This window comes from Gallinula chloropus (assembly GCF_964237585.1).
Source record: "Gallinula chloropus genome assembly, chromosome: 4".
NCBI classification, from domain to species: domain Eukaryota; kingdom Metazoa; phylum Chordata; class Aves; order Gruiformes; family Rallidae; genus Gallinula; species Gallinula chloropus.
In genome coordinates, this window is record NC_140088.1 from 36,895,094 (window position 1) to 36,919,417 (window position 24,324).

The window sequence follows — 24,324 nt, forward strand, 5'->3', positions numbered from 1 at the left end:
AGCTAATAGTTTCTTGGGTTTTTTGGAACAGGCTTTCCTGATCATGTCACCAGTAAGTGAAATTAAGAGTCTCTCTCCCCCCAGTCCCAACCCCCACATCTTCCTGCCAGATCCCTTTGGTAGGGAAGGAGAGTTAGCAATATTCACAGATCCCAGTCATTAGGCCTTTCCTGCGTAATTTCTAAAATGCACTAAGAGAAAGGGGCGGAGGGAGGGGATAAAGAAAAAACCCTTTATTGTGCTGAAGCTCATAAATTCACTGCAGGATGATTTATCGCAGCAGAGCGTAGCACCTAACTCAAGTCAATGCAAGAGGTTAATATGAAAGGTTAAGGAACTCGGTTCTGGCTGATTTATGGTTGGTCTTTCGGCTTTCATCCTGACCACAGCTCTGCAACCGTAGCTTGGGACTCTACAAAGCACAAGAGGGGGTGGCGGTGTTAAAAAAATAATGTGTATTTAGACATTATCCCTGCCTATAAAATAAAGACCCCAAAATGGTTAAATGACCAAGGAGCTTTTGTATCACCACATGCCACTACGAGAGCAAAGAGCCTCTACTTTTTTATTCCCAGGTTCCCGGACCAAAGGGAACTGCTGTGACCATCTCGTTTGCTTCCTGTATTACACAAGCAGTAGGTTTTTTTCCAGAAGCTGGGTTAAAACATGTTTTTGCAAAATTTCCACAGGCTTGTCTTGAAGTCTCCAAGTGGCAAGAAGCCCCTCTGCCTTTGGATAAGTAGAGATGCTGTCAGTGGCATTGAAATGATGGCTTACTCCAAGGATGAACTGGTTTGACTCCAGCATCCAGCCATTGCACCTTATGGTGCATTTCCACTTGCAGGATGGAAAAGCCCCACGTACAGACATTTCTGTTTGCAAGTGTGGGCAACTGGTGATGTCCCAACTTTTCTCTCCAATAAGATGACTGGATCGTGCTCTACGCAGCTCCCACTGTGAGATTCATTTGCTTGCCTTGACAAAAATGTGTTCAACTCCCACCAGCGCTTGCACGGACAGGAGAACAGAACAGTGTGCAAGATTTGAGTAGCAGCCTTACATTGTGCAACCTCAGCAATATGCAGCATTAATACTGGTGACACACTAGTAGTATTTCCATTGAAATGGAACATGAACAAATTTGCTTTCCCTTTAAAAAGTTCCACATACTACAAGTTCTTAATCTGGCAGGATTAAGACAGGCATCGTCAAGAAATATGAGCAGGCAGATTTAATGTAAGTTGACTTTACCAAGCAGGCTGTGTTCTTGTTTGAAAAAGACAAACAGTTCCTCTTACAAAACCGTTCCTGTGAAGCCATGTATTGGGTAAAGACTTCTGTCCATGCTGTGTACCATAACTGCTGCTCTATTTAAAAATCCGTGACCAGCATCAGACTACTCCATCTACAGCTCCCTGAATCTTTGTTTTCAGTCCCAGAGTTTGTATTGTTTATTCTTGGAGGCTTGTGGATTTGCCCTAGGTTTACCTCTGTGTAACTGAGAGCCCAGTCTGGGCAACTGGAAGCAGTCCTGTCTAACGGTACGTGCTGAGGAAGGGACACAGTGAGGATACTTTTGCAGTTGTATTTTGCAGCAATGATCCAAACCCACAAGAAATTCCTGTGCCTGTAAGTCTATTATTACTTTGTTAGAGAAAATTGGGTTTATCCTTTTCTTTTTTTTTTTTTTTTTTTTTTTATAAGAGCATCTGTCCATCAAAGGTTTGGGGACCTGGGCTGCATTAAGGCTCCAGTCCAGTACTGGCCATGAGGATTTCCTGCTGGGGGAGGAGGAAGGACTGGAAGGCAGGGGTGAGCCTCAGGCACTTGGTTTTCCTTTCTTTGCCATGCAGGGCAAGGAGTAACTCAGCTGCTCCTGCCAGGGCACAGTGTCCTTGCAGCGACTGCAGCAGCCCATGGCTGTCCTGGTCTTTGCCCGTGCCATGCACAAACCCCTCTCCCACAATTACCATTCCCAAACTGCTTTTCAAGACATTGTCTCCCAGCGCAGCAGGGAAGGGATGTTCACGTAACAGCAGCACGGAGGAGACAGTGACACCGTCTGTTTGCAAACGCTCCCCGCACCAAGGATGCACTCCTGGCCAAAAATAGCCTTTGGGTTTACAGGCATTGACTCAACAAATCACACAGCTTTTATCCCTGCTTGAAACCCAAATCCCCCAAGGACTTCTAATCAGAGAGCAAGAGAGAAAGGTACCTTTATGTGTTTGGGAAAGGCATCATTTGTTTCTTAGCTGTGTAACTAAGCTTTTTGTTTTCACTTTGTTTTCTTTTTGGTCAATTATGGTTGAATGAGCTCACATTTTAATATCTGCACGTTTATGCTACTAGCCACTGCCCCTGCTGCTTTTGGAGAATAGAGGATATTAGTTTATGACCCATATGAGGCACAGAGAGAGAGAGGAAAAAAGTGAACTTTGGGTTTAGACTATTCTCAACCAATTTTTGAAGAACAACTCATGGTCATATTCTTGCTCTTGGCTCTTAAATGATTTGCATAATACTCAAATGACTTAGGCAGTACAAATATCTTTAAGAGCTAGTGCACAAAGGTGAAGTAACTTTGCTGAGATATTCTAACCTGTGAAGGTAGGTGTTTGCCTAAAGAATTGGAAATACCGTACCCAACTGGTAAGGTGCTTAAATGCTCGATATATAGTGTTTTGAGTTAAAAAAAATCATCTCTCCCTCTTCTCTAACCTTCACTATCGGCTGTTGACATCAATGGTTAAAGGCCTGGGCAGAAAAACTAAATTGCAAGGATAAAAAAGCAATACAAGATTAAAAAGTAATACAAACAGAAAGCCACATCCTGCTGCCAAGGAACTGAACAGAAAAAAAATGTTATTGACATTAATGCAGGCCAGTTTGGGCCCAGACACACAGAAATTAGGTCAAGCCACTATCTAGAGTGTACGAGCCAACAAAATGCAGTCTCAGGAGGCTAGGGAGAAGAGGTCTTTTTGGAGATATGTCCACCTAAACGTTTGAAACACTGGAGTTTAATATGACTAAGGGAAGGTGACACTTCTTAAAACTCAGCTTCCCTCACAGACCTGGACATGTGTTTCCTGGACAGCTCTAGAAAATATATGAGAGTGGCTCTTTTTAGCTGGAAGAAGAACAATCTTTAGAGTCCTCGTGCCTCTGCTAGTTGCACGTGTGTGTGTGTGTGTGTGTACTTGTGCTGGAAAGATGGGCCAGAGAAACGAGTCTTTCAGACACTCATCAGAGCTGTTGGGTGTTCTTGTACCCTCCAGCTCGGATACTTCTTTACAGGTCGATGGTTTAATACCATGAGTAGCCACTGCTGTAGGGAGACCGTGCTGCTGTATGAGGTCCTTCATACTCTTACCAGAGGAATCTCTCAAGAATTTAAAAAATCAGTATAAAGGCTTTGAATTGGCCTTTGGCTCTGTAAGGAGACAAGGCGAGAGGTGTGCCCTCAGCAGACCTGAACAGCAACATCACGGCATTGAGCTTTACTAAAAGTTTTTTTTTCTCCAGTGGATTAATTCAATTTCCAGGTAAATTCAGTTCCCCATGACTATACTCGTATCTCAAAAGACAGGAACACAATCTTGCAGCTCTGATCAAAACCACACCATTTTTCTTGTGCTATGAGAGTTATCCAGGCATGGCAAAGGAGGACAGCCTGAAAGGCTCAGCTTAGCAAAGTCTGGCTAGCTTCTGCTAAGCAACTGAGCGAATGCCTGACAGCCTGTCACATCCAGGTATGAAACAGAGGTTGGGGCCAAGTGCCTAGGGGGACACCACCAAATCATCCCCACTGCCTCTTGCAAGCAGGTTTCCTGGGCAGTTGCCAAAGCCAGAGCAGCAGCTCAGCCTGCCAGGCTTGTACCCAAGGTAACACAGAAATGGTGACCCTGAGGGGGGAGCTGGACACATAGCAACAGATAGAGTTTCATTTTATCCTTGACCATGGAAGTAACCAGACTCTTGTTTCCGTGGTATCTGTGAGGTCTCTGTTCATCTGTGCAGTTCAGTGATCTCACCCTCACTGCTTGTCCTGAGGTACAGCAAATTTATGGATTTAAGGGGACTGAAGGTTTTTAAAACAAATCTCTTCTCATCCCACAAGAAATCTAAAAAAAAATCATATTTCAGCTTTCTGTTTTGTTTAAATGGCATCACACCACTCCATTGCCCTCCCGGATATATCACCCAAGAGCTGCCTCAAATATGAGCTGGGAGAGTGCTGATGCAGTTGAAGTAAATCACACTGGTCATCTAGAGTGAACTGTTATTCCCATTCTCCTTATAAAAAGAATATTAACCTAGTAAAAAAAAAAAAAAAAAACCAAAACAGAATAAAATGCTGAGTTTCTTGGAACTGGCTATCAGTCCACTGGGTCAATTTAAGGTTTTTAGTGAATATATTGCCTTCAAGCTGCTTGAGGCCTTGAAGAGGTACTACTATCCCTCTTCCAATATTTTGCAATGCTAGGTGTCATATAAAAAATTTAAAACATAAAATAAACAATAAAAAAAAGCCACCCAAAAAAACCCCACAGACAGACAGATCCCTGAACTCTGTCCTCTTGTCCAGGCTGGTTGTGAGACTTGCTGATTCTGACTGTTGGAACACAACCAACCTAAACCCATGCATTCCTCCCTCTGATCAGCACTGGTTTTAATGCTTTTTAAGCATCATCAGATTTCTCCTTTTTTTGAGACAAGTACCAAGACGTCAAATGCCTTGTGTGAATCGCCATGATGTCATCAGAGCCATTCCACTTTCCATGAGATAAAGAAACAGCGTAGGTGTTCAATGTGTTAAGGCTATTCTAGAGGATTCTGCTGGGAAGGAAGATGGCAAAACACAGAACAGGTGAAAAGATGTGTCTTTACCCCTCTAGGAACAGCAGGTTCGTATTTCAGGCCCATGGAGCCATAGACTGATAGGTTTCTTAAAATGAATCAAAAAGTCCCAAATACTATTCACTGAGCAGATGTTCTCCAGATAATAGCAAAGGCACATTTAATTAATAGTGTTTTGCCAGCGTGTTTAACAGCCTTGTCCTACAGAGCTGTAGGCTGCCCAACTAAATTTCTGTTCAGGGGAAGAGTGAAAAGAAAGCAAAGGGCCAGTTCCTAGGTGTAAAACTGGCATTACCCTCATTGAAACCACTCAGCAGCACTGATCCAACAGAACAAGGGACTCAAAGTAAGGAAAAAGCTGACATTTTCTAGCCCACTTCTGGCTGCAAGTGCAGTTTTGACAATTGTTGGCAAGGAGCTAAGGGCTGTTTCCATTCCCATGAGCAAAGAGCTTACTGGTGGCCAGCCCACCATTGCTATGATCCTATTGCTTCCAGTAAAGGAGACATGACTTCCCACGCACCTTGTACCTCATATGACACGTGTGACTAATTCCAGTGGAAATGATCATGTTAGCTCTAAAAAATAGAGATCAGAAAGCCTTTTTGACCCTTATGGGAAGTGACAACTTCACTCGGATCAGTGTGCTCAGGACCAAGTCTTGATGCTTGTTTCATACCACGGAGAAAAACAGAGGCCCACTGGAAGACACCATGGGCACAAGTAACACATTTTGGCACATTGTGATTTGTTTGGGTGTGGGGTTTTTTGCCTTTGATTACTTCGATACGACAGGATGCAACACAGAAGCCTTCTCAGATTTTAGAAAGTAGGAGGCAGTCCCTTTTAGGAGAATCAGGACTCATTCCTAATGAGATGCTGTGAAGAATTACTCATAAATCTATCATTTACATCAAAATATAAGAATTAATGTGAGGTGATAGGTCCCTCCACTTCTGGAAGTCACAACCATAAAATCTAATTTATTAGATACCTAATGTCACAAGCCACACATCACAGTGGAGGTTGAACCTACAGAGGAATTTTGTCCATAGAAGCCTCAGTGTTGGACATGAACTTAGGAGTGAGGTTGGCCTAAGTGCAAGAAGGGATTGAAGTCACTCCTGTGCCACCAGAGCAGAACTGCTTGGCAAAGATTCAGTGCCCTTGACCCAGGGCACTTGACCCTTCCAATTTCCTGGCTGAAAAGTGGGGAGAAGTGAATACCATATGCAAATGTTCAGGTACCAGAGAAACCCTATGGAAAGGGGAGCACTGGTTGAGCTGGCTGAGCCTTCAGGGACTAGTGGAATTTGCCTTGAGTGTGTGGAGGCACTGATGTTTCAGTGACACATTCAGTAGTGATACGGCCAGTCCCTGGATCTGCTTGGGGTCTAGAGTCATCTGGGGAGGGAAGGAAAATCCAGATGCAGCCACAGCCGGATTAATATACAAAAAGGAGAGACACAGACGTATCGGGAATGCAAGGGGGAGCGTGCCTTGCAGAAAGGGCAACCCAGTGTTCTGCGACTTTTAAATCTGGTCACTTTTTAAGCCCATTGGCTTCTTCTGGTCTGATGCATAAAGGTGGGTTTCCTGTATTCTGGGTGTGCAGTTCTCCAGGCTTAACCCACGCAGAATTCATACAAATGTGCTCACCATGAGCCTAGGACACATCTCTTGTTAGTGACCAACCTGGTTCTGTAGTGCTGCTGCTCTCAGCACATTTTTGTTAACCACATCTGAATCAAGTAAAATTCAAGGGTTGCTACTTCTGGGTAAGCAATCAGAAATTTAAATCGCATCTGGTTAAATATTCATGATTTTATGAGAGTTTAAGCTACTCTTAAAGGAGTCAGGAGTCATCTCTCGGAGCACACACTCTTGGTTAGGAGAAGCTGTAGCTTTATCTGGCTGTACCACCATCTGTCCACATAGTTTCATCATTTTTTAGTGGCAACTGTGGGTTTAAAGCTGGTGCACATGAAGGACTGGTGGCTTCACAGGTGCTCTGAAAACTTTAGGCAGCAATGCCACATACTTCTGACATGACGGGCAGCTCTCCTAGTATTCTGCCCTGCATTATTTGGCCAAGAAGCCTCAGTCTTTAACTTCCAGGTTCGGCTATTTCATCCTCTAGCCTCCATATATCTCAGTCCTTCGGAGCATCACACCACTGAGCTTTGCCTAACGCAGGTATGGCTCCCTGGGGTGCTGTTCAAACACACCAAAGGAGGAGGACATAATGAGAACCCATGGCAGGACATCTGTAATTTAAGCCAGGATTTGAACCCAGGCCTTGGCAGATGTCTGGGAGAATTTTGCCCAAGTGTGCTTGTTTTCCCCCTTTCTTTTTCCAAGTGTTTGTTTCCCAGTTTGCACTAAATTTTATTGAAAACATCAGGCTAATAGCAATGGGGAGAGTGGTTGAGTAGATTTTGCCTCTTTTTCCCTTTTCTTTCTGGAATGCAGCCATCAAAATAAACATTAAATACAAAATGCTGGGGCTTGAGTTATTACTTGTGAGGGTGCTGGGAGGGAAATTTATAGCAACATTACTGTGTTTTGCTAGAAATCTCTTAATGCACCAAAGTGGAGAGGTGTGTGTGTTTTTTATTAAAATGTTACACTCTATAAATCTGAGCAGCAGGGAGGACACAGGTGGCCCTGGGGCTCAGCTGACCGGACTGTCATTTCAAGCTCAGGGAAGGTCTGTCTGACTGTCCTCCCACCCTGTCCCAGCATCAACGCAGCCACAGGCTGTCTCCAACCCAGACTGCAATGGCTGCAGAGGCTCTGCATTTGTTTCATTGCTGATGTTGTTGCTGGTGGGTTTAGTTCTCCCTTTTCTTGTCCTTCCAATCTGTAAGCCACCAAAGATAGCGAGTCACGCTGAATCCCTGCTCCTGCCTTGATAGAGGGTTTCCAAATTATGTCGTTCTGGCTCTTCTCTGGGCTTTCTCAGTGACTTTTCTCTTGTGTCCTGGCTGCGTTTGTGTCCTGATAAGGTTTTCCAGGTGGATGGCCCCTAAAAGCTGAGGATGGCTGCTGGGCAGAGGTGTCTCGCTGCGGCTGAGGAAGATTGCTGGCCATGCAATTCGAAGATTTGGGTGCACATCACCAGGGTTTCTGACTCGATAGTCTAAACCACGGTGGCCTGATTTCTATCTGAGCTGCTGCAGCTTTTGCTGGCTCCAGGGGAAGCTAAAGATATTCGGGACCTGGGGAAATCCCAGCCACTTGTGTCTCTGTGTTTGTCAGCAGATAAGGTACTTCTGCCTGAAACTCAGAGGCTGGCCGAGCCACTCACCTGTGAGGACGGCTGGTGCTGCTGAGCACCACTCGCACGGTGCCTTAGCACGAGTTTGGGCAGTCCCTCGGTTGAGACTCAGTTCCTCTGCCTTAAAACAAGGGTGCTTCCCTCAGTGTGAGACTTCACAATAAGTAAGTGGCACACTCGTGGGATGGTACAGCCAGGCAACTCCTCATCCTGCCCCGCTGCTTGCAAAAATTCTTGTATGCGTTCTGTAAGAAAGAATAACCCTGAGCCATCCTGTGGAGGGAATCTGCAACCCCGTGAACAGATTCCGCCTTAATTAGGCATGGCTCTGACACAATCAGCCTTGATTGGATTTTTTGTGGGAGCTAAAACAAAAAAAAAAAAGAGCGAGAGAGAGAGAGAGAGAGAAAGCAGCGTTCCTGGAAGGCTTAAAAAAATAAACAAGCAAACGAGTAACAGAAAAGAAAAGGTCACAGCTCTGGTCCAAGAGGCTCAAAGAGCAGTCTTAAGCCCCTGTTAGGAATCACATCTGCTCGGAGATTCCGCCGCAGAAGCTGCGAGACCCGACAGTGCTGGAAAATTGAGCCCATCGGGAAGCTCCGGCGGGGCCGCGCAGCCCCAGAGCCGGGTCAGTGTGTGCCCGCGGCGGGGCCGCCGAGTCCGAGTCCCCGCGGCCGCTAGCAACGGGACAGGGTGGCGGGGGGGCTGTCGGGCTGCGGCGTGTCCCGAAGAGAAGAAGCCGTGCGAAGAAGTCGAGCGTGTTATTCGCAAATCCCCTTTGCCCCGTTCCTCTCCCTTTTCGGGACATTTCTGGAAGTGTTGCACGCTTTGTCTGAACACTATCCCCCCCAAAAAAGCCCACCCTATTCTCCCCTTCCTGAACCCATTCCTGAATGAACCTGTTGAAGAAAGGGGGGGTTCCTCCGGCGCCACTGCCTTGGAAAGCGGCGCTCCGAGCCGCGGACGGGGGCAAAGCCGGCGCCGTGGCCCCGGGGCACGCGTGGGAGCGCATCGCGGGCGCTCCCGCCCGGGCCAGGAGCTCGGGAACACGCTGCAGCCGCTTCCCCCAGCGCGTTAACCGCAGCGGGTCAGCAGATTTTGGCGCAAATCACACGGAAAATAAGTTTGTGCGTGGCACACTGACCGCTTAACATGCTGCTGTGATGTCTGTAACTGGGACGTGATTACAATCGGAGGGGGGGGAATTAAAATCATAACGGTTATTATTCTTAGCAAGGGATCAGGAGTTGCTTTATTTGAGGAAATCTGTTCTTGTTTGTTTTCGGGAGTGTTTTGGGGACCTGCTTAGAGATATTTGGAGAACGGTACATTTATTTTTTTCTTTTTTACAAACGACCCGAGGTGGAAATATCCGTCCCAGCGTAAGGAAGGCAAGGAGAGGGACAGAGGAGATCCAGCGGCCGGGCGGGGACGGGGACACGGCTGAGCCAGCCTCTCCAGCACGGCGGCCCGAGGGCTCGGAGGCGCCGAGCAGGGCACCGCGGGAAGGGGAGCGGGTGTGCCGCCGCCTCTGCGAGGCCTGGGGTCGCCTTGCCTTCAGCGCCTCATAGTTTTAATTTTTAAAAAATCCACGCTTCCCTGAGGATGCTTTTCAGCCGCTCTCGGCAGCAGCCATCAGCTGCTCTTCAGTGAGGGATGAGGGAGGTGGGTCGCCGGGCTGGACTACAGGAGTCCCCGGAGGTCAGACGGCCGGGTCCGGCTCTCAGCACCAGGCGTGACGGGCCGGGGGCGACCTCCCCTTCCCTCGGCCTACCCGCCTGTCCCAGCGTGTCCCCCCCTCCCTCCCCCGCCTCGCCGCCGCCACGGGCTGTCCCGGCTTTGCCCTGCTCGTAAAGGTCAGGGAGAGCCGCTCTCGCCGCGCTGACAGGTGCACCAACTGCTACTGGATGCCTTCGGCTCGGAGCCCCCTTCTCCACGACCTCTTTGTTTCAGACACGGGGCAGAGAGGACATTCCCAGGCCGCCGTACCCCACGGGGAAATGCCTCCTCCGCGGCGCATCACAGCCCTCGTCCCCGAAAGGTCACAGGCGCTGGGGGCTGCCTTTTGCCCTGCTCCCAGGACCAGAGCAAGGCGCTGGGCGCTTGGGGTGGTGGGTCCTCCCACTCCGGTAGCACAACCTACAGCACAGCTGGGATGGTACCCAGAGCGCGGCGCCGCATCCCCCGGGGTCTCCTGCCCCGCCGAGCCGAGCCTGCCCGCCTCCCTCAGCCACCCCGCGCTCTGCCGTGCATCCTCTCGGGAAGCCCCCGGCACAAACCGCGGGGCAGCCCCGGGCGCTAATCCTCTGTGCCGCCCGGACAGCCTGCGAGCCGCTCCGCCTGCCCTGCGCCGGGGCTTCGTATTGAAGCAGAGAATATAACCCCTGACTTCAGCGAGAGATCTGGCAAGGTCACACGCAAACGGAAAATATCGAGGAAATGAATAGCAAGTGGGTTTCTCCCCGCAGGGAGGATTTTACAGAGAGCCACTGAAAATTTCAGCCCTAAGGTGGCAAATCAAATATAGATCTCGCGGATTGTGTTCGGGGTACTTGGAAGCGGGACCAAGTGAGCGGCAGGGCTACAACCCGGCCCGGCGCGACCTCTGACGTCCAGGCCAAAGTCCAAGGGAGACCGCCGGCCTGAGCCTGAGCCTCCCCTCCAGGCTCAGCCCGGGCCGGGCCACCAGCCCCGCCGCGCCCGGCGGGACCCGAGGCGGGGCGCGGAGCGGAGCGGGGTCGCGGAGCGAGGAGCGCTGGGGCTGCCCCTGCTCCGCCTCCCCATTGGCTCTCACGTAGTGGCGTCATCGGGGGCCCCCGGAGCGCGATGTCAAAAGCAGTGATTTTCCATGGGGTTTTTTCCTGGGGACGGCGAGGGTAGGACGGGACCGAGGGGTTCGGACCTCAGGCCCGGCCGCGCAGCGCCGGGGCGGGCACAGCCGCCCTTCTCGGGCCGCGGCGGCCCCGGGGGCTGAGTGCAGGAGCGGGTAAAGAAGTGCCCTTGGCTGAGTGCAGCTTGAGGCCAGCGCGGCGCTTCCCGGGAAAATAAAGCAAAATTAAAATATTTTAAAAGGAAGGAAACAAAAATTTAAACGGGGGTGGTGGCGTAAAGCTTGGCTTAGAAAGCCTTGCGGCCCGGAGCGACCCGCGGAGCCCGACCCGTGTCGTCGGGGAGGCGGGCGGGGGCTTTCCCATTCCCCGGGGTCGTGCGAGCAGAGCAGGCCGTGGCAGCCCCGTCACCCCCAGCCGCTGTCCCCCCACCCCCTTCCTGTGCCCCGGTTCCCCCAGGCAGTAGAGGAGCGGGTCGGCTTCGTGGCACGAAGAAGGCGTTTGAGTAACAACCGACATCTCATACAAATGCATATACGCTTCTCCCCGAGGAAGAGAGCCGAGGGCGAGAGAGCAAAAAACCCCGCCGCGGCGCAGCTCGGGCCCCAGCCCGGGGCCCGGCGGGCGGCTGGAGCCAGCGGCAGGTACTGGCGGGACTGTCGCTAGGCAGGCTCCGCTCCCGAAATAAAGATGTAACCTTCGTCCCACTGGAAAGGAAAAAGAAAAAAAGAAAAAATTTTAAAAAGAAAAAAAAAACCCAAGTTTGGGAGAATAGCACAAATATTTTTCTTCCCTCTCTCTTATCCAGCAGTGGTGGTATAAATAGGTCGCCTTCAGGTCTCCATGCTCTACAAAAGGAGCCCGGCAGCCCTGAAGTGACCACACAAACCAAACCGATGGGGAAACAAAGTGGAGGCAGTTTCCAAGAGCAAAGCTCTGCGGAAGAGCCGTGATGGAACGGTGTGAAAGATCCCCCTCTCTCTCCAGCCTTTTCCCAGTGAAATGAGCTCACTCCCTCAACCGGGGTACTTACTTTCCCACCCCGGGTGGAGCGGGAAGGACCTGGGGTGCTGGACCAGGCACCTCGGAGCCATGCTGTGCTTCTCCCCAGCCGACCCGCCCGCAGACACCGGCACCAGCCCCAGGTCAGCCCCGAGCGGCCGCAGCCCCGGGAGGACGGTGGAGGCTTGGGTGGATATACGGGACGGGACACAGGGTGGTTTTCTGCCAGCGGTGGCTGGGAAAGAGAAGCGCATTCCTGCCTTCTTCCCCCGGCCCCCTGCGAGAACCGGGTTCGTCCCCGCCGCCCTCCCGGCTGCCCGCTCCCCGCAGTCCCCCGCTGCCTATCCCCCGAGGTGTTCGGGGGCCAGCGGGCACCTCTGCCTTTTCCCTGGACGTGACACAATCCTGAGTGTCAAAATGTCCCGGGAATAAAGATACTTTTTTCTGACAGAGATCGAGATTTAGGGTCCGATCGCTATCGCCTGCCCCTCTCACCGGGTCCTCACCCGGAAGCGATGCCCGCTCCTGCCCTGGTGGAGAGGAACCGACTCCCCGAAAACAAGTCAGGAAGGGCTGCCCCGGGCTGCTCCCTTCTCCCGGGGGTGTCGGCGGGAGAGGACACCTGCATAGCCCGGAGCTGGAGACCCGGGCGATTCCCCCAGCAGTGACTTCCCGGTGGGAGCTGCAGTCCCTAAACGCGGGACCAGTAGGTTCTCACCTGGGGTCGCCAGCCCCGCAGCCTGCTGTGGGAAGGGACCCTCGGCACTGACCCCTTCCAAAACCAACAGGGACCGTACCTGGAAACGGTGTCGATATAAAGCACATGTACGTACGCTAGTGGCAACCGGCCGCTGCGGAGCGCAGACCGTTCGGCCGCAATTTCGTCCTTCCCGTTTGGAAGCATTTGGTGAAGGGACGGGACAGGTTTGGGGGTCACTCGGAGGAAAAAATGGTGAGAACCGAGTTTCGGGTGGTACGTGTCCCTTTCTGCCCCTGCTCTGTCGATCCTCGCTCCCGCAGAGGGGATGCTCCCTTCGCCCCGGAGCCGGCAGCCCTCCCGGCGGGGTGCGGCGGCACCGGGAGCGCGGAGCCCCGCCGGCGGATCGACACGGCCGCCCCGGCAGCGCCGCGACACGCAGCCCCACCGCCTCGTTTAGCGGGGAGGGCGGCTGCAGGCTGTCTGCTTGCTTTTATGTTCACAAGGCTCCTCTCCAAGCTAACGGGGGCCGGGGGAATCCCCCATCAAATCTGCTGCGAGGACTTCACGCAAAACCCAACCCAGCCAAACGAAAACCGCCGAGAAAAGCGATTCCCCGATTATTGTCGTCCCCCACTCCCCCCTCCAAACACACACCCCCGCCAGATCGCCAGGTATTTGCGAGCACCCTTTCCCCCGGTAACGATTCCCAAATTAACCTCCCGCTTCCAGGGACACAAATTGGCCATTAGAGAGAGGATTTTATTGCGGTCCTTTTCGCGGGGCTGCGGATTAGTCCTGATTAGGAACTAATAGACTTTTCGTTACAGTTTAATACAAGTAGAGGCTGGCGGAGCGCCCCGACCGAGGCAGACCCCGGGCAGCCCTCTTACGGCTCGGCCAAGCCGGACTGCCTCTGCGAGTCCCTGCACCGCAGCGCTTTTGAATGATGTAATTTTTGGGTTTAATGATCTCCTTCCCGACCCCGGAATCGTATCTCTTTAGTTTTTTCTCCTTGCTGCTATTTGCCAGAGAGGAATCCCGAGGCCGAGTATAACGCCGCGGCACCGAGGGCTGCCCTCACATCATCTCCTTTTAGGCTGCTTCTTCCTTCGCCGAAATAACTGCTCGGGGTGTAGCCGGCTGGGAAAGCCATGTTTACGCGCTCGTTACGCACCTCCGTGAGCGCGGCGGCGAGCCCGGGATGTGGGAGCCCCGAAGTGCTTTGGTTTGGTTTGGTTTTGTTTTAGGAAGACTCCCCTGCGCTGAGTTGGTTAGCTTTATTCTAAAGTCGTGGAGAAGGGGGGCGGGGGGGCTGGGGTGTGGGAGTTCGGAAGGGGAGAGAGTAACGACGAGGAAAGAATTAAGCAAGGTAATAAAGAGAATAAGGAAGGCAAATCCTCTGAAAGCTTTCTTGGACCAGAAAGCTGAGCGAGCCCAGCGCTGCTCTGAGGGAGACTCGCAAAAACGGTTTGGAATCTAGTAAATGAATCCGTCCCTGGCTGTTCTGAACGACAGCCTCGCTGGAAATCCCTCTGCGTCTGGGCGGCGAGGGGACGGGGGGCTGCTCTTGTCAGATCCGAGCTAATGGAAACGGCGGTACCGGTCTTGTTCCTGGAGAAAGGTCCTGGGGACAGAGGGGGGCGGCGGCCACGGGCCACCGACCCCCTCAACCCCCGAACCGTCGCCCCAGGGGCCGCAGCCCAGTCCCGCCGCCCGCGTCCCCCCGAGCTGCATCCCTCTCCCCCCAACCCGCGTACCCAGCTATACACATACAGATGAAAGCCACGGGAATCCCCCCATCTCTGCACTGGAGGGAGGAAGTCGGGAGGAGAAGGGAGAACACATGGGCCGGGCCCCGGGGGGAGAGCCCGTCGGGAGCCCAGCGCCGCCGCCGATGCCCCCGCTCCCCCCCCTCCCATCACCACCCGGCAGCCGGTTCCGCCGCGGCCCGCGCTCCCGAAGAGGTTAAGGGTCTTCTTTTCTTCCCTTTCCTCTTCTCCTTTCTTCCCTTCCCTTTCCTTTTTTTCCTCTCTTCCCCCCCCCCCTTTTTTTTTTCCTTTAAGTGAAGAACTGTGGATGTAGTTTGCGTAATATCTTTATTACTGAAAACTTCAAGGTAAGCGAGCAATAGAAACCAGATGTGGGGATGGGAGGAAGGCAGGGTAAGAGTAAGTGTAAGGGGGTAGCAGGCGTTAACCGGGGGAGGAGGGGAATCATGGTGAATGGCAGTACGGGGGGGGGGGGGGGGGGGAGGGAACGACGGAAGGTGAGTATTGATTTATTTGTAAGCCCTTTTTGGGTTGCCATTGACCCCTCAAACCAAAAAGGGCTCCTGCCAACCTCTGTCCCTTTGCAAGTTCACCTCTGGCAAGTCCCAGAAGCCATGGCCAACTTTGTGTGCCTGGTGATCCTGTTAAAACCCCTCCCTGCTGCCCTCCCGCTTTACCCCAGTTGTTTTACACCTGGAGAGAGCACGTTTGGGAGGTAAATAAATAATGGCGATAATGAACATGCGGCGAGATGCTGTGGAGAGCTTGCCTGGCGATGTGCTGGGAGGACGCGAAAGGCTCAGGGCAGCGCTGGGAGAGCTGCCGGTGCTGAAGGGGTTAAGGCCAGGTTGGTGGGGGGAAGTTAAATGCATATAGCTGCGGGGGAGATCCGTATCGCCTGGAATACAGAGGAGGGGATGGCGGCGGTGGGGGTCCCTACAGGTGGGGGCGGTGAGCAGAGGACAGCGAACCGAGCGTGTCATGACCATTAACTCGTCCCCGGTGCTTCCGCCTCCGTGGATCTCACGTCTATCCCTTCGTGGTGTTCATGTCATCTGTTCGATTTTCTATTTTTTCAATCATAAAAAAATTTTGGGGTTGTGGGTTGTTTTTTGGGTGGGTGGTTTTTTTTTTTTTAGTACAAAAGATACGACCTCCATCCCCTCTGCTTCCACACACCCCTTCCTGGGCCCCCTCCCCTCCACTGTCATCATCTACATATTAATTGGGCGAGAGGTCTCTCCCTTTCTATTTTTTCCTTTTTTTTTTCTTTTTTCTTTTTTCCTATGCGGGGGGGGGGGGGGGGGGAGTGCAAAGAAGAGACTCTTTAGAGTGTAGATACTTTGGAGGGAGAGACGGAGGGCGAGTGTGTGCGTGTGTGTAAAAGAGAGAGAGAGAGAGGGAGGGAAAGAAAAAGACCCCTTTTACTGTGCGAGATCTTAAGGGGGTTTGGAGATCTGGTCAGCTTTCAAGAACATCTGAATCCTCTTAGAGCTCCCTGGCCCAGCTGTGAGTGTGTGTGTATGCGAGAGGGAGAGAGAAAGAGAGGTTCCTGGTGCCCCTCCAAGCGCATTAAGGACACTCGGGCCTTTTAATTTTAGGAATGAATGCTGATACTTGTGTTTCTTATTGTGATCCGGCTGCCATGGATTCCTACTACAACGCAGCCTCCCAGGGCACAGAAGGCTCCTCGCCTTTTAGGGCATTTCAAGCAAGTGACAAGTTCAGCCCTTCTTTCCTGGCCAGCAAAGGACAAGGCTTTGGTGACAGCAGCACTAAGTGCCGGAGCCGCTACAGCCAGCAGGAATGTCAGTCCCTGGATGGCAGCGTGCAGGCTCCCGGCTCCGCCGGGACTCCGGCCTCCTTTAACAAATACCCTGCGCAGCAGCAGCAGCCGCCGCACCTCTACATGCAGCGAGGCCCCTGCAAAACCCCCCCGGAGAGCAACCTCAAGCTGCAAGAGAGCAGCGGCCACAACGGAGCTCTGCAGGTCTCCTGTTACGGTGAGTCCTTGGCTTGCGGCGGGGGAAGCACCGCGGGCGAAACCGGAGAGAGACGCCCGGGGCTGGAAAGGGCCTCCCGGGAGTGGGAGGAGGGGACGGGGGGTGGCTGGACGGCAGGACAAGTCCTCCCGGGGTCAAGGAGACTTTGCCCGGCTCCGGTGCGGCGAGCAGCCCTGCCAGCCGCGGCGCGCAGCGCACCAGCGGGCAGCCCTATCCCGCCGTGGTGGGGGCCGCTGCGCCCCCCGAGTGGCTGGGTCTAGAGCCCGCGATGCCCCCGGGAAGCCACAGTCGTCCCCCTTACCCCCCCGCTCCCTCCCCTTCCCTGTTCCGCTTTGCGATTATTTTAATCGCAGTTTCCGAGCGGGGCCGGTGCGCTCCTGGGAAGCGTTAGCTTGTGGGCAATGCCGGGAATCCGCAGTAACCCAGGAGGGAAACAGAAAGAGAAAGGAGAGGAGCACCAAATATTCTCTACGGGGGCTGTCTTGCAGAGGGAGAATTTCTGGAGTGTTTCAGCGAAATCTTCGCTTCCCGCTGGAACAATCTCTCCCATTTTCCTGTCTCGCACTTTCTCCCCTAATTGATTCCTGCCCGGCTGCAGATAACCCACTCGCATCCTCTCCGCGGGTCATTAGCGGCAATTAGGACACTCCCTTGAACCGGCTCCCGGCAGGACAGCCTGAAACGGGCTCGCTTCTCGCGTCGTCTCCGAACCTGGGGTTTCAAAGAATTTTTAGGCAGGTTTCTGATGTATCGAGGCGGTTAGGCAAAAGATAAAAAAACCCAAACCTAAGTAACTCCCTTTCCCCCCTCAAAAAACCCCCAACCCAACAAAAAACACCACCACCAAACCCCAAAATAACCGAAACACCAACAACCCAAAATTAGTATAAAAGCTAACAACCAAACAAGTACACCCCCCACCCCCAATTATTTTTCTGAAGAGGAGAAAATAGAAATGAAACATCTTCCTCTCCCTCCCGGTGATCTCTGCGGGTAGGGCGGCTGTCCCGGCCTGGATTCATCGCATCCTTGCTGACGGGGAAGGCCGCGTTCCCCATCCTCGATGCTCTCTGGTCCACCTTGACCCCGCCGGGCAGGGACACCGACAGGGACGTACCAGGGTATCCTAAATCGGGCGGTGGCTGCGGAGTGGGGGCGCTGGGAAGCCGGGAGAGGCCTGGATCAGGCAAGCCGTCCCACCTCTAGGTTTTCGCCGTCATTTTGGCTAGTGTGCCCTCTTTCCCTTTCCCCAAGCTCTCGACTTAAAAGGCAGAGGCACCTTCCTCCTACCCATCTCCCAAAACCCGGCCTGCCGGGCCGCGTTCAGGCGTCGCGCCCATCACCCCCTGCTTGCAGCCAAGGTGTCACCGATTATGGGTCCAGAGACCCGATTCCCCCACGCACAGGTTCCCGGGGAAAAGGTGTTAAGCCCTAGCCAGGGTACCGTGCCCGGGAACCTGAGGCAGAGCCCAGCTGCCCTGCGCTCGGTCACGCTGCCGGCTCTCCGCCGGGCCGGGCAAAGGTCGATCCCGTCCCCCTCAACCCCGGGCCGCGCTCTGCTCCCGCCCCGGCCCGCACGGCTCCTGCCCGCCCCCCTACCCTCTCCCCCCGGGTGTTTCCTCTCCGGGCTGCGGAGCGGCAGGAGGTCTCTGGCTGAGGGGCTGCTTTCGCGCTCGTTCCTGCGGGGCTTAGGCTGAGGTTTGCTCCCGCTCTTTTCCTGCCCGTTCCCCGTAGGCGGAGAACCCCACGCAGGCAATAAGGTACGCTCCGCATCCGCGGATGCTGCCTGGGCCGGCGCACGGTCGGGCTGGGGAGTCCTGCGGGGATGCGCCGCCACGGCTAGCCGGGCCCACTGTCCGCTCCCTCCGGGCGAAGCGGGAGCGCGGGGCAGTGCCCGGTGCCTTCCTGGGCCGCCGCGGCAGAGCCTTCCCGGCCGGCCTGCCATCTCGCCCTCCTAACCTGCTCCCTTCTTGTTGCAGGGTACAAAGCCCAAGGCGCCGGCTCAGTTTGTGATGACGCGTTACAACCCCCGGTAGAGCCACACGGGTTTATCTCCCTCCTTAACGCCGTCGGGGTCCCCCCGCGATTTATTTTCGAGCGGGGATCCGGTCTTGGCTTCAGCGGGAGCCCCGCGGCGGCGGCGGGTGGCCCGGCCCGGCCCCGCGCTCCCTGTGAGCCCCGTGTGATGTGGCTGGGGACGAGGGGCTGTAATAAGAGACACATGGATCCGCGAGGATAATTAATAGCAATAATAATAACTGTTAATGGATGAAGAGAGAGGCTCAATAATAATAATAACAAACAGATCGCGAGTTTGCAAAGCGACCGCGGCACCCGTACGTGCTTGGCCGCCCTCGCTCCGGTGGCTAAACCGGGGGTGATGTACCCCGGGAGCTCCCGCGCCCTGCTAGAGGGACCGAGAAATGCACCGAGCCCGGGTGGGCACCCTCGGCGTGCGTGGGAGCGGGGGAAGAAAGACCCGTCCTCTACCTCCGCAGCGAGGGCAATCGTGGGCAGCTGACCCGCAGGCAGGATGGGAGCCGCGGGGGCAGAACTACTGGAGGGTTTTGCCTGGGAAGCCGGAGAGCAGATGGCTGCCCCGCTGCCTCCCGCCGAGCCCCCTTCTCCCCCGGTCGCTTCGGTGCTGGTACTGCCGTGCGCATTGTGCAGGCGGGGAGGAGCGCGGCGGGGACTGGTGGTTCCCCGAGTTCCCGGTTGTCCGGGGTTGAGGAGGATGCTGGGGTGGTGGGACGCCGTGTCCCTAAGTCCCCCAGTTTAAAACAAACAAACAAACAAACAAACAAAGCTAGCACTCTCCCCCACAAAAAGAGAACGCCAAACCAAACCCCACGACAAACCCGAGGCGGACACCGCGGCAGGCTCTCCCGCCGGGCAGCGATCAGCCGGACGGTTTTCCCCCGCGACCGGAGCTGTGTCCGGAGCTACTGCGGGCTCAGAGCTGGTCTCCTCACTGCCCGGGGGATGCCGCTCCCCGCAGTCGTCCCTCTCCTCCCCTTCTCGCTTAGCAGAGCCCCCGGGCGAGGCCAGCGCGGAGCGGCCGGGCAGTGCGGCGGGGCCCGGGAGGGCAGGAGGCACGGCGGGCACCCCACAAGCCAGTGGGAGAGGGTGTCCCCCGCCTTTCGTTGGTTTAATTTTATTTTAATTATTTGATAAACAAGTTGTTTCGAGTTATAAAAAGCCCGTGTCTGCCATCTATTGCTCTCGGCTTCTATTTCTAGATCTAAGCCCTTCCGTCGCATTGTACGTATAAATATAGGCCGGGGAGATCTGCGGCCGTAAATACACGGCGGACGCGAGCAGCAGCCGCCAGAGCGCTTCCAGCCCGACTGCTGGCACGGACGGTGATACCGGGCGGCCCTGGCTCCCGGCCGGGCTTCCCGCGGCCCCTTCAGAGCGGCGGCTGCCGGCCTGGCTCTGAGGGGGCTCCCGACGGGGCTCCCTCGGCCGACGGTCCGGTGACCCCGCACGGCTTCCTCGCCGTTACACAGGCGTGCGGGTTATCCCGCAGACCGGCACCGGCAATTAAAGTCGAAATCTTAAATAAAAGCCCTCAGAACAGGTTATATATCTTGGCTTCGGAGGAGGGAAGAAAAAAAAGCTTTCGGATGATTTATGTGCTGTAGTAATCTGATTTGCTATTTCTACTGCGTGGAGCTGAAGTAAGTTATGTGTCTTGAACCATACGTACGCGTGTACCCGTACGTGTATCGCTGCCTTAGAAATACGGGCTGGAAAAAGACCCTTTGGGGAGTGAGGGCGAATGTGAAGGGGATGTTTGCTCGAAGGAAACGGGAGAAAGGAAACGGACTTTCTCTAACGGAGGAAACTCTTTTAAAGTGCCGGGTTATGCAAATAGCGACCGTTTCTTTTATTTAGCGAGCAAATAAAAAAGCGCAGCCTAAACTGCGTTGTTTATTAATAGAAGTGCGGAAAGCAACTGCCGTAGGAATCAGAGCCTCGCTGCGTGGGGGTTTTCTTTTCTTTAAATCGACACTTTTAATGCATTTCTCCTCCTCCTCCTCCTCCTCCTCCCCCTAATGTAATGCAAACTGCAGGCACGGCAGGAACGAGCTCGCTGGCGGTCCCCCCCGTTGCCTCCCGTGAGAGACCGCTCGCTGCCAGGCGCTCGGGGCTCCCCGCGGCGCCGCGCAGAGCCCCCGCCGATGTTCAAGGGCTTTGCGGAGCTCGCCTGTCGCCGGGAAGGACCGGAGGCATCCTGCGCCCTTCCCCCGGTTCCAGCTCGGGGCGGGAGGGAGCATCCCGCGCCGTGTGCTCTCACCAGGACCCTTGCAGGGCTCCTCCGCGCTGGGTGATGCCGTGCCTTTTCCCCCTCGGGGTCTGGGAACTGCTACGGGTCCCCCGGGCCTCCGCCCGCCCTAATGAGAACAGCTCCGCCACCGCGGGGGGACGGGGCACGACGGCCGCTGCTCCTCGCCCGGCGCGGGGTGCAGAGCGCTTGGGGAGGGGCCAGATTACGGGCTGCGGCGGCCACCCCGGTCCTACCCTCCCTTCCCTCTCTCCGTAGCTTTGATTTCGAGGGCTCCTGCTCGGGCTTCTTCCCGCGAATAAAAGCGCCGTCGGGGAGGCAGGCGGGGTGTGAACGGGCTCCCCCCCCACACCTCTCCCCGCCGGGGTTGGGGGGGAGAGGTCGGGGGTGGGGAGATGCTGCTGCCGCGATCCTCGCGGGGGGGCAACAGGAGAGTATAAAGGGGAGAGGTATGCGGGAGAGGGAGGGGCGAGTGGGGAAGGTGGGGGGGACGACGGGACCCTGGCGGGTTTCAGGGAGAAGAATTGGGCGAGTGGAGCCAGTGAGAGCGGGAGGCGAGCTGGAGGGGAGCGGGGCGGCAGGGCCGGCCCCTTCCCGGGTGCTGCAGGGCCGGCTGCCCGGCGAGGCTCGACGGCCGGCTCCCGGCGTGCTGCTGACACCGCCCTGGCAATCGCCCTCTCTTTTCCACAATAGGGCCACCAGATCTGCCATTCAAGGGCTCCGGCACCCTCCCAGGGAGGGGAGGGAGCTCTCGCCAGGAGTTTGGCTAAGGCTCTGTTTGAACAGACACTCGGAGGTGCGGGATCTCTTCCGCGGGAACCTGCGGGATTTCCTCAGGGAGCAGGACGCGAAGGTAGGGCTCACGCTCCTCACCCCGGCTGCGCAGGAAGATTTTTAATTCGCGGCTCTTTCCAAAGATGTTTTTCCGCTTCTCTTGACTTGGACGGTAGATCTGGCTGGAAGCTTTTATAGGATTCCTGACCCGAGCTGTTTATAACACTCATGTGTCAAAGGACCGGGAGCCTCCCTCCCCCTGTATCCCTGCCGCTCCCTCCTTGCAGGAAGATTTCTTTTCGCACTAGAGCTGTTTATTTTCGATTTGCCCGCTGCCGATTGGGATTAACTCCGCTTTAGCCCTGCAGTTCTGCAGCGCACGCTTGTAACCCCGGCAGGATGTTATCAGCCACGAGGAGGGTGCGGGAAGAGAGAGAAAGAGCCTTAAAACTTTTACTAGTCTTAATTGTTTTGAAAGCAACACGGTGCGAAGCAGACGAGAAAAAAATACTGATGGGGAGAGAGATTTGGAGATGCTTACCGAGTGCGCCTTTTCCTAAGGGTTTGGTGTAGGAGTCCTATTAACAATATATGCTGATGCCAGATAGCGCAAATGAGCTCTGTGTGTGTTATCTGGAGCTGCAGGCTGTTTATTTTGCGCTGCCTTTTGAGTGTACATGCAGTGTGGTTGCATGACTAACTGGCTGGAGTGATTCACTGGCTGCTTTATGGGTGACTGCTCAAAACAAGTTGTGAATCAAAAGAGATTTCTTTGGCTGTGGTTTCTAACCTCCCAAGTTTAAATGCACTCAGGGTTTAAGGGGAGCTAATGTGCAGACTTCAATCCCTCAGATCTTGAAGATTTATTCCTTTTCCAAGCCCTTCGTTCAAAGCCATGATGAGTTTCCCTTTGTAGGAGGGAGCTGGTGTCTGGGAGGCTCAGATCCAAGGTCTACTTCTTAAAGGACATCTCTAGCCACAGTTCTGTCCATTCAGTTACCCCATGTCCCAGCTTTTTTGCCAGTTTCGCTCCCTGAAGTCCCTAAGTCTTGCAGGTCCTGTTCAGGGCATTTGGGTACAAATTCTCAGGTAAGAAGCGTGATGCATCCTGTGGCAGTAAGGAACTTTTCTTCCCATTTTGCAGCTAGAAAAACTGACACTCGGAACCCCAGAGTGGCTTGTGCAAGGTCAAGCTGTCACCACTCAGTGGCATCAGTGTGACCTTCCCAGGGCCATGGCTGGGACAGAAGGAGGCTCGTGGTGGGCTGGAGAAGGAGCTCACTAACGGAATCAGAAAACTCACAGGGCAGAAGTCCTGATTTTGGTTTTAGAGGGGAATTAATTCAGTCTTCCCAATGGCTGGGTCTTTATTCGGTGCAAGAAGCTGTAGCAACTGGTGTGTTCTTATGTCTCACAGTACATAAAGTAGGCTCAATTTGCCAATCCAGAGGATTGGTTTAATTCTTAAAAAACGTCTTGTCCTATACTGGCCAAAGCAAGCTATGGGCTGGTCCCTGCTTATTAGAAAATGCTTGGAAACCTCTTTCCCGTAAGCCATGTGTTTCTGAGTGTTCCTCCTACACATTTGGGGGAAAAAAAAACCCCAAAACGTCCCATCTTATTTGTTAATCAGCTTGGAAAGCATACATCAAGTACCTTCACACAGATAGATTTCCAGAAGGAAAAGAGAAACAGGTCCGGATGACAATGAGCCTGAGCTGTAGCACAGCTAATATAGGACCCCTGTGACTTGAGAATCATTGACTAAGAGATGTATGGGAGCACTGGATATAAATTAAATGCTCAAGCAATTTACCATAGTTACATGTCTGCTGGCTGCCTCGACTTGTAAATGGAAGTTCGGATGTAAAGAAGAAGAGCTGCTTACATATATTAAATAAATGGTCAACACTTTATTTTCTGTGTAAGTTAGATGAATCAGTGTTATTTCACATGCTGGTGATTCTGCTTAGTCGTGCTTTCACTCATACCTGCACAGCGCCTTCATACTTTGACTGTCACATAAGTGGGCATGATGTAGAAGAGCACTTGTGATCACTGTGACGCTTCTAGGGACATTTTTTGGTCAAAGAAAGACGGGTCAATGAGGAATAGGGGGTCGTTGGGGAATGGGGGAGGGGGGTGGAGGGAAGGAAGGAACAGAAATGAATGAGAAGAGGCAGGGAAAGAAGAAGAGGCGCTGTCTTGGAGGGGTGATGAGCGGTGGCAGTCTGACCACTATTACAGAGGGTGGTTTGCAACTGATTTTAACAGTATTTCTGTTGAGAATAGCTGTGATTCAATATTTAGTAGCAGCTATCTGCAAGTCCCAGCAGGATTTAGCCATGACAAGCTGGTATGTTATGAGCTATGGTCTGTCCTTATCTGCACTGATTGAAGACCACTGTATTGCCTAACTCAGCAGTTAAATGACAATTTAAATATGTTTTTCTATTTGGTTGGATTTTTTTGGTGGGTTTTTTGGGTTTGGTTTCAGTTTGGTGGTTGTTTTTTTTGGTGAAGATGCCATTTAAGGATTTATCTCGTGCAGTTAATCAGTTTTGCTAGGGACAGACGGTGGAATCAGTAGTATTTCTAAATATATTCTTTATTAGCAAGAACTACATTCATTAGCTGTCAGGCAAGTGGGTTTTTAGCCGGTGAGGGAGCCTGGGAGGTAAACTGGTTTAGTCACTGATAGACACTGAAGGTGACTGAAAACTCGGGGGGCGTGGGGGGTGCTTATAGAGGTAGCAACAGCCTTTCTTCAGTAAAAGTCTGAAAACACTACAAAACCAAAGGTGTGTGTGTGGGTGA

The 24,324-nt window shown here is 53.6% G+C and overlaps 1 protein-coding gene across 1 annotated transcript in view; it reads left to right on the plus strand.

The window, feature by feature from the left end:
• Window positions 1–16,045: 16,045 nt before the first annotated feature.
• The window catches only part of ALX4 (ALX homeobox 4), a gene marked incomplete at both ends in the record, with an annotated part of 39,034 nt that continues 30,755 nt past the window's right edge, over window positions 16,046–24,324 (plus strand). Inside the window, one exon of the mRNA XM_084264011.1 lies at window positions 16,046–16,445. Within this exon, the coding sequence (XP_084120137.1) occupies window positions 16,046–16,445 (400 nt within the window). The remainder of the gene's footprint in view (window positions 16,446–24,324) is intronic.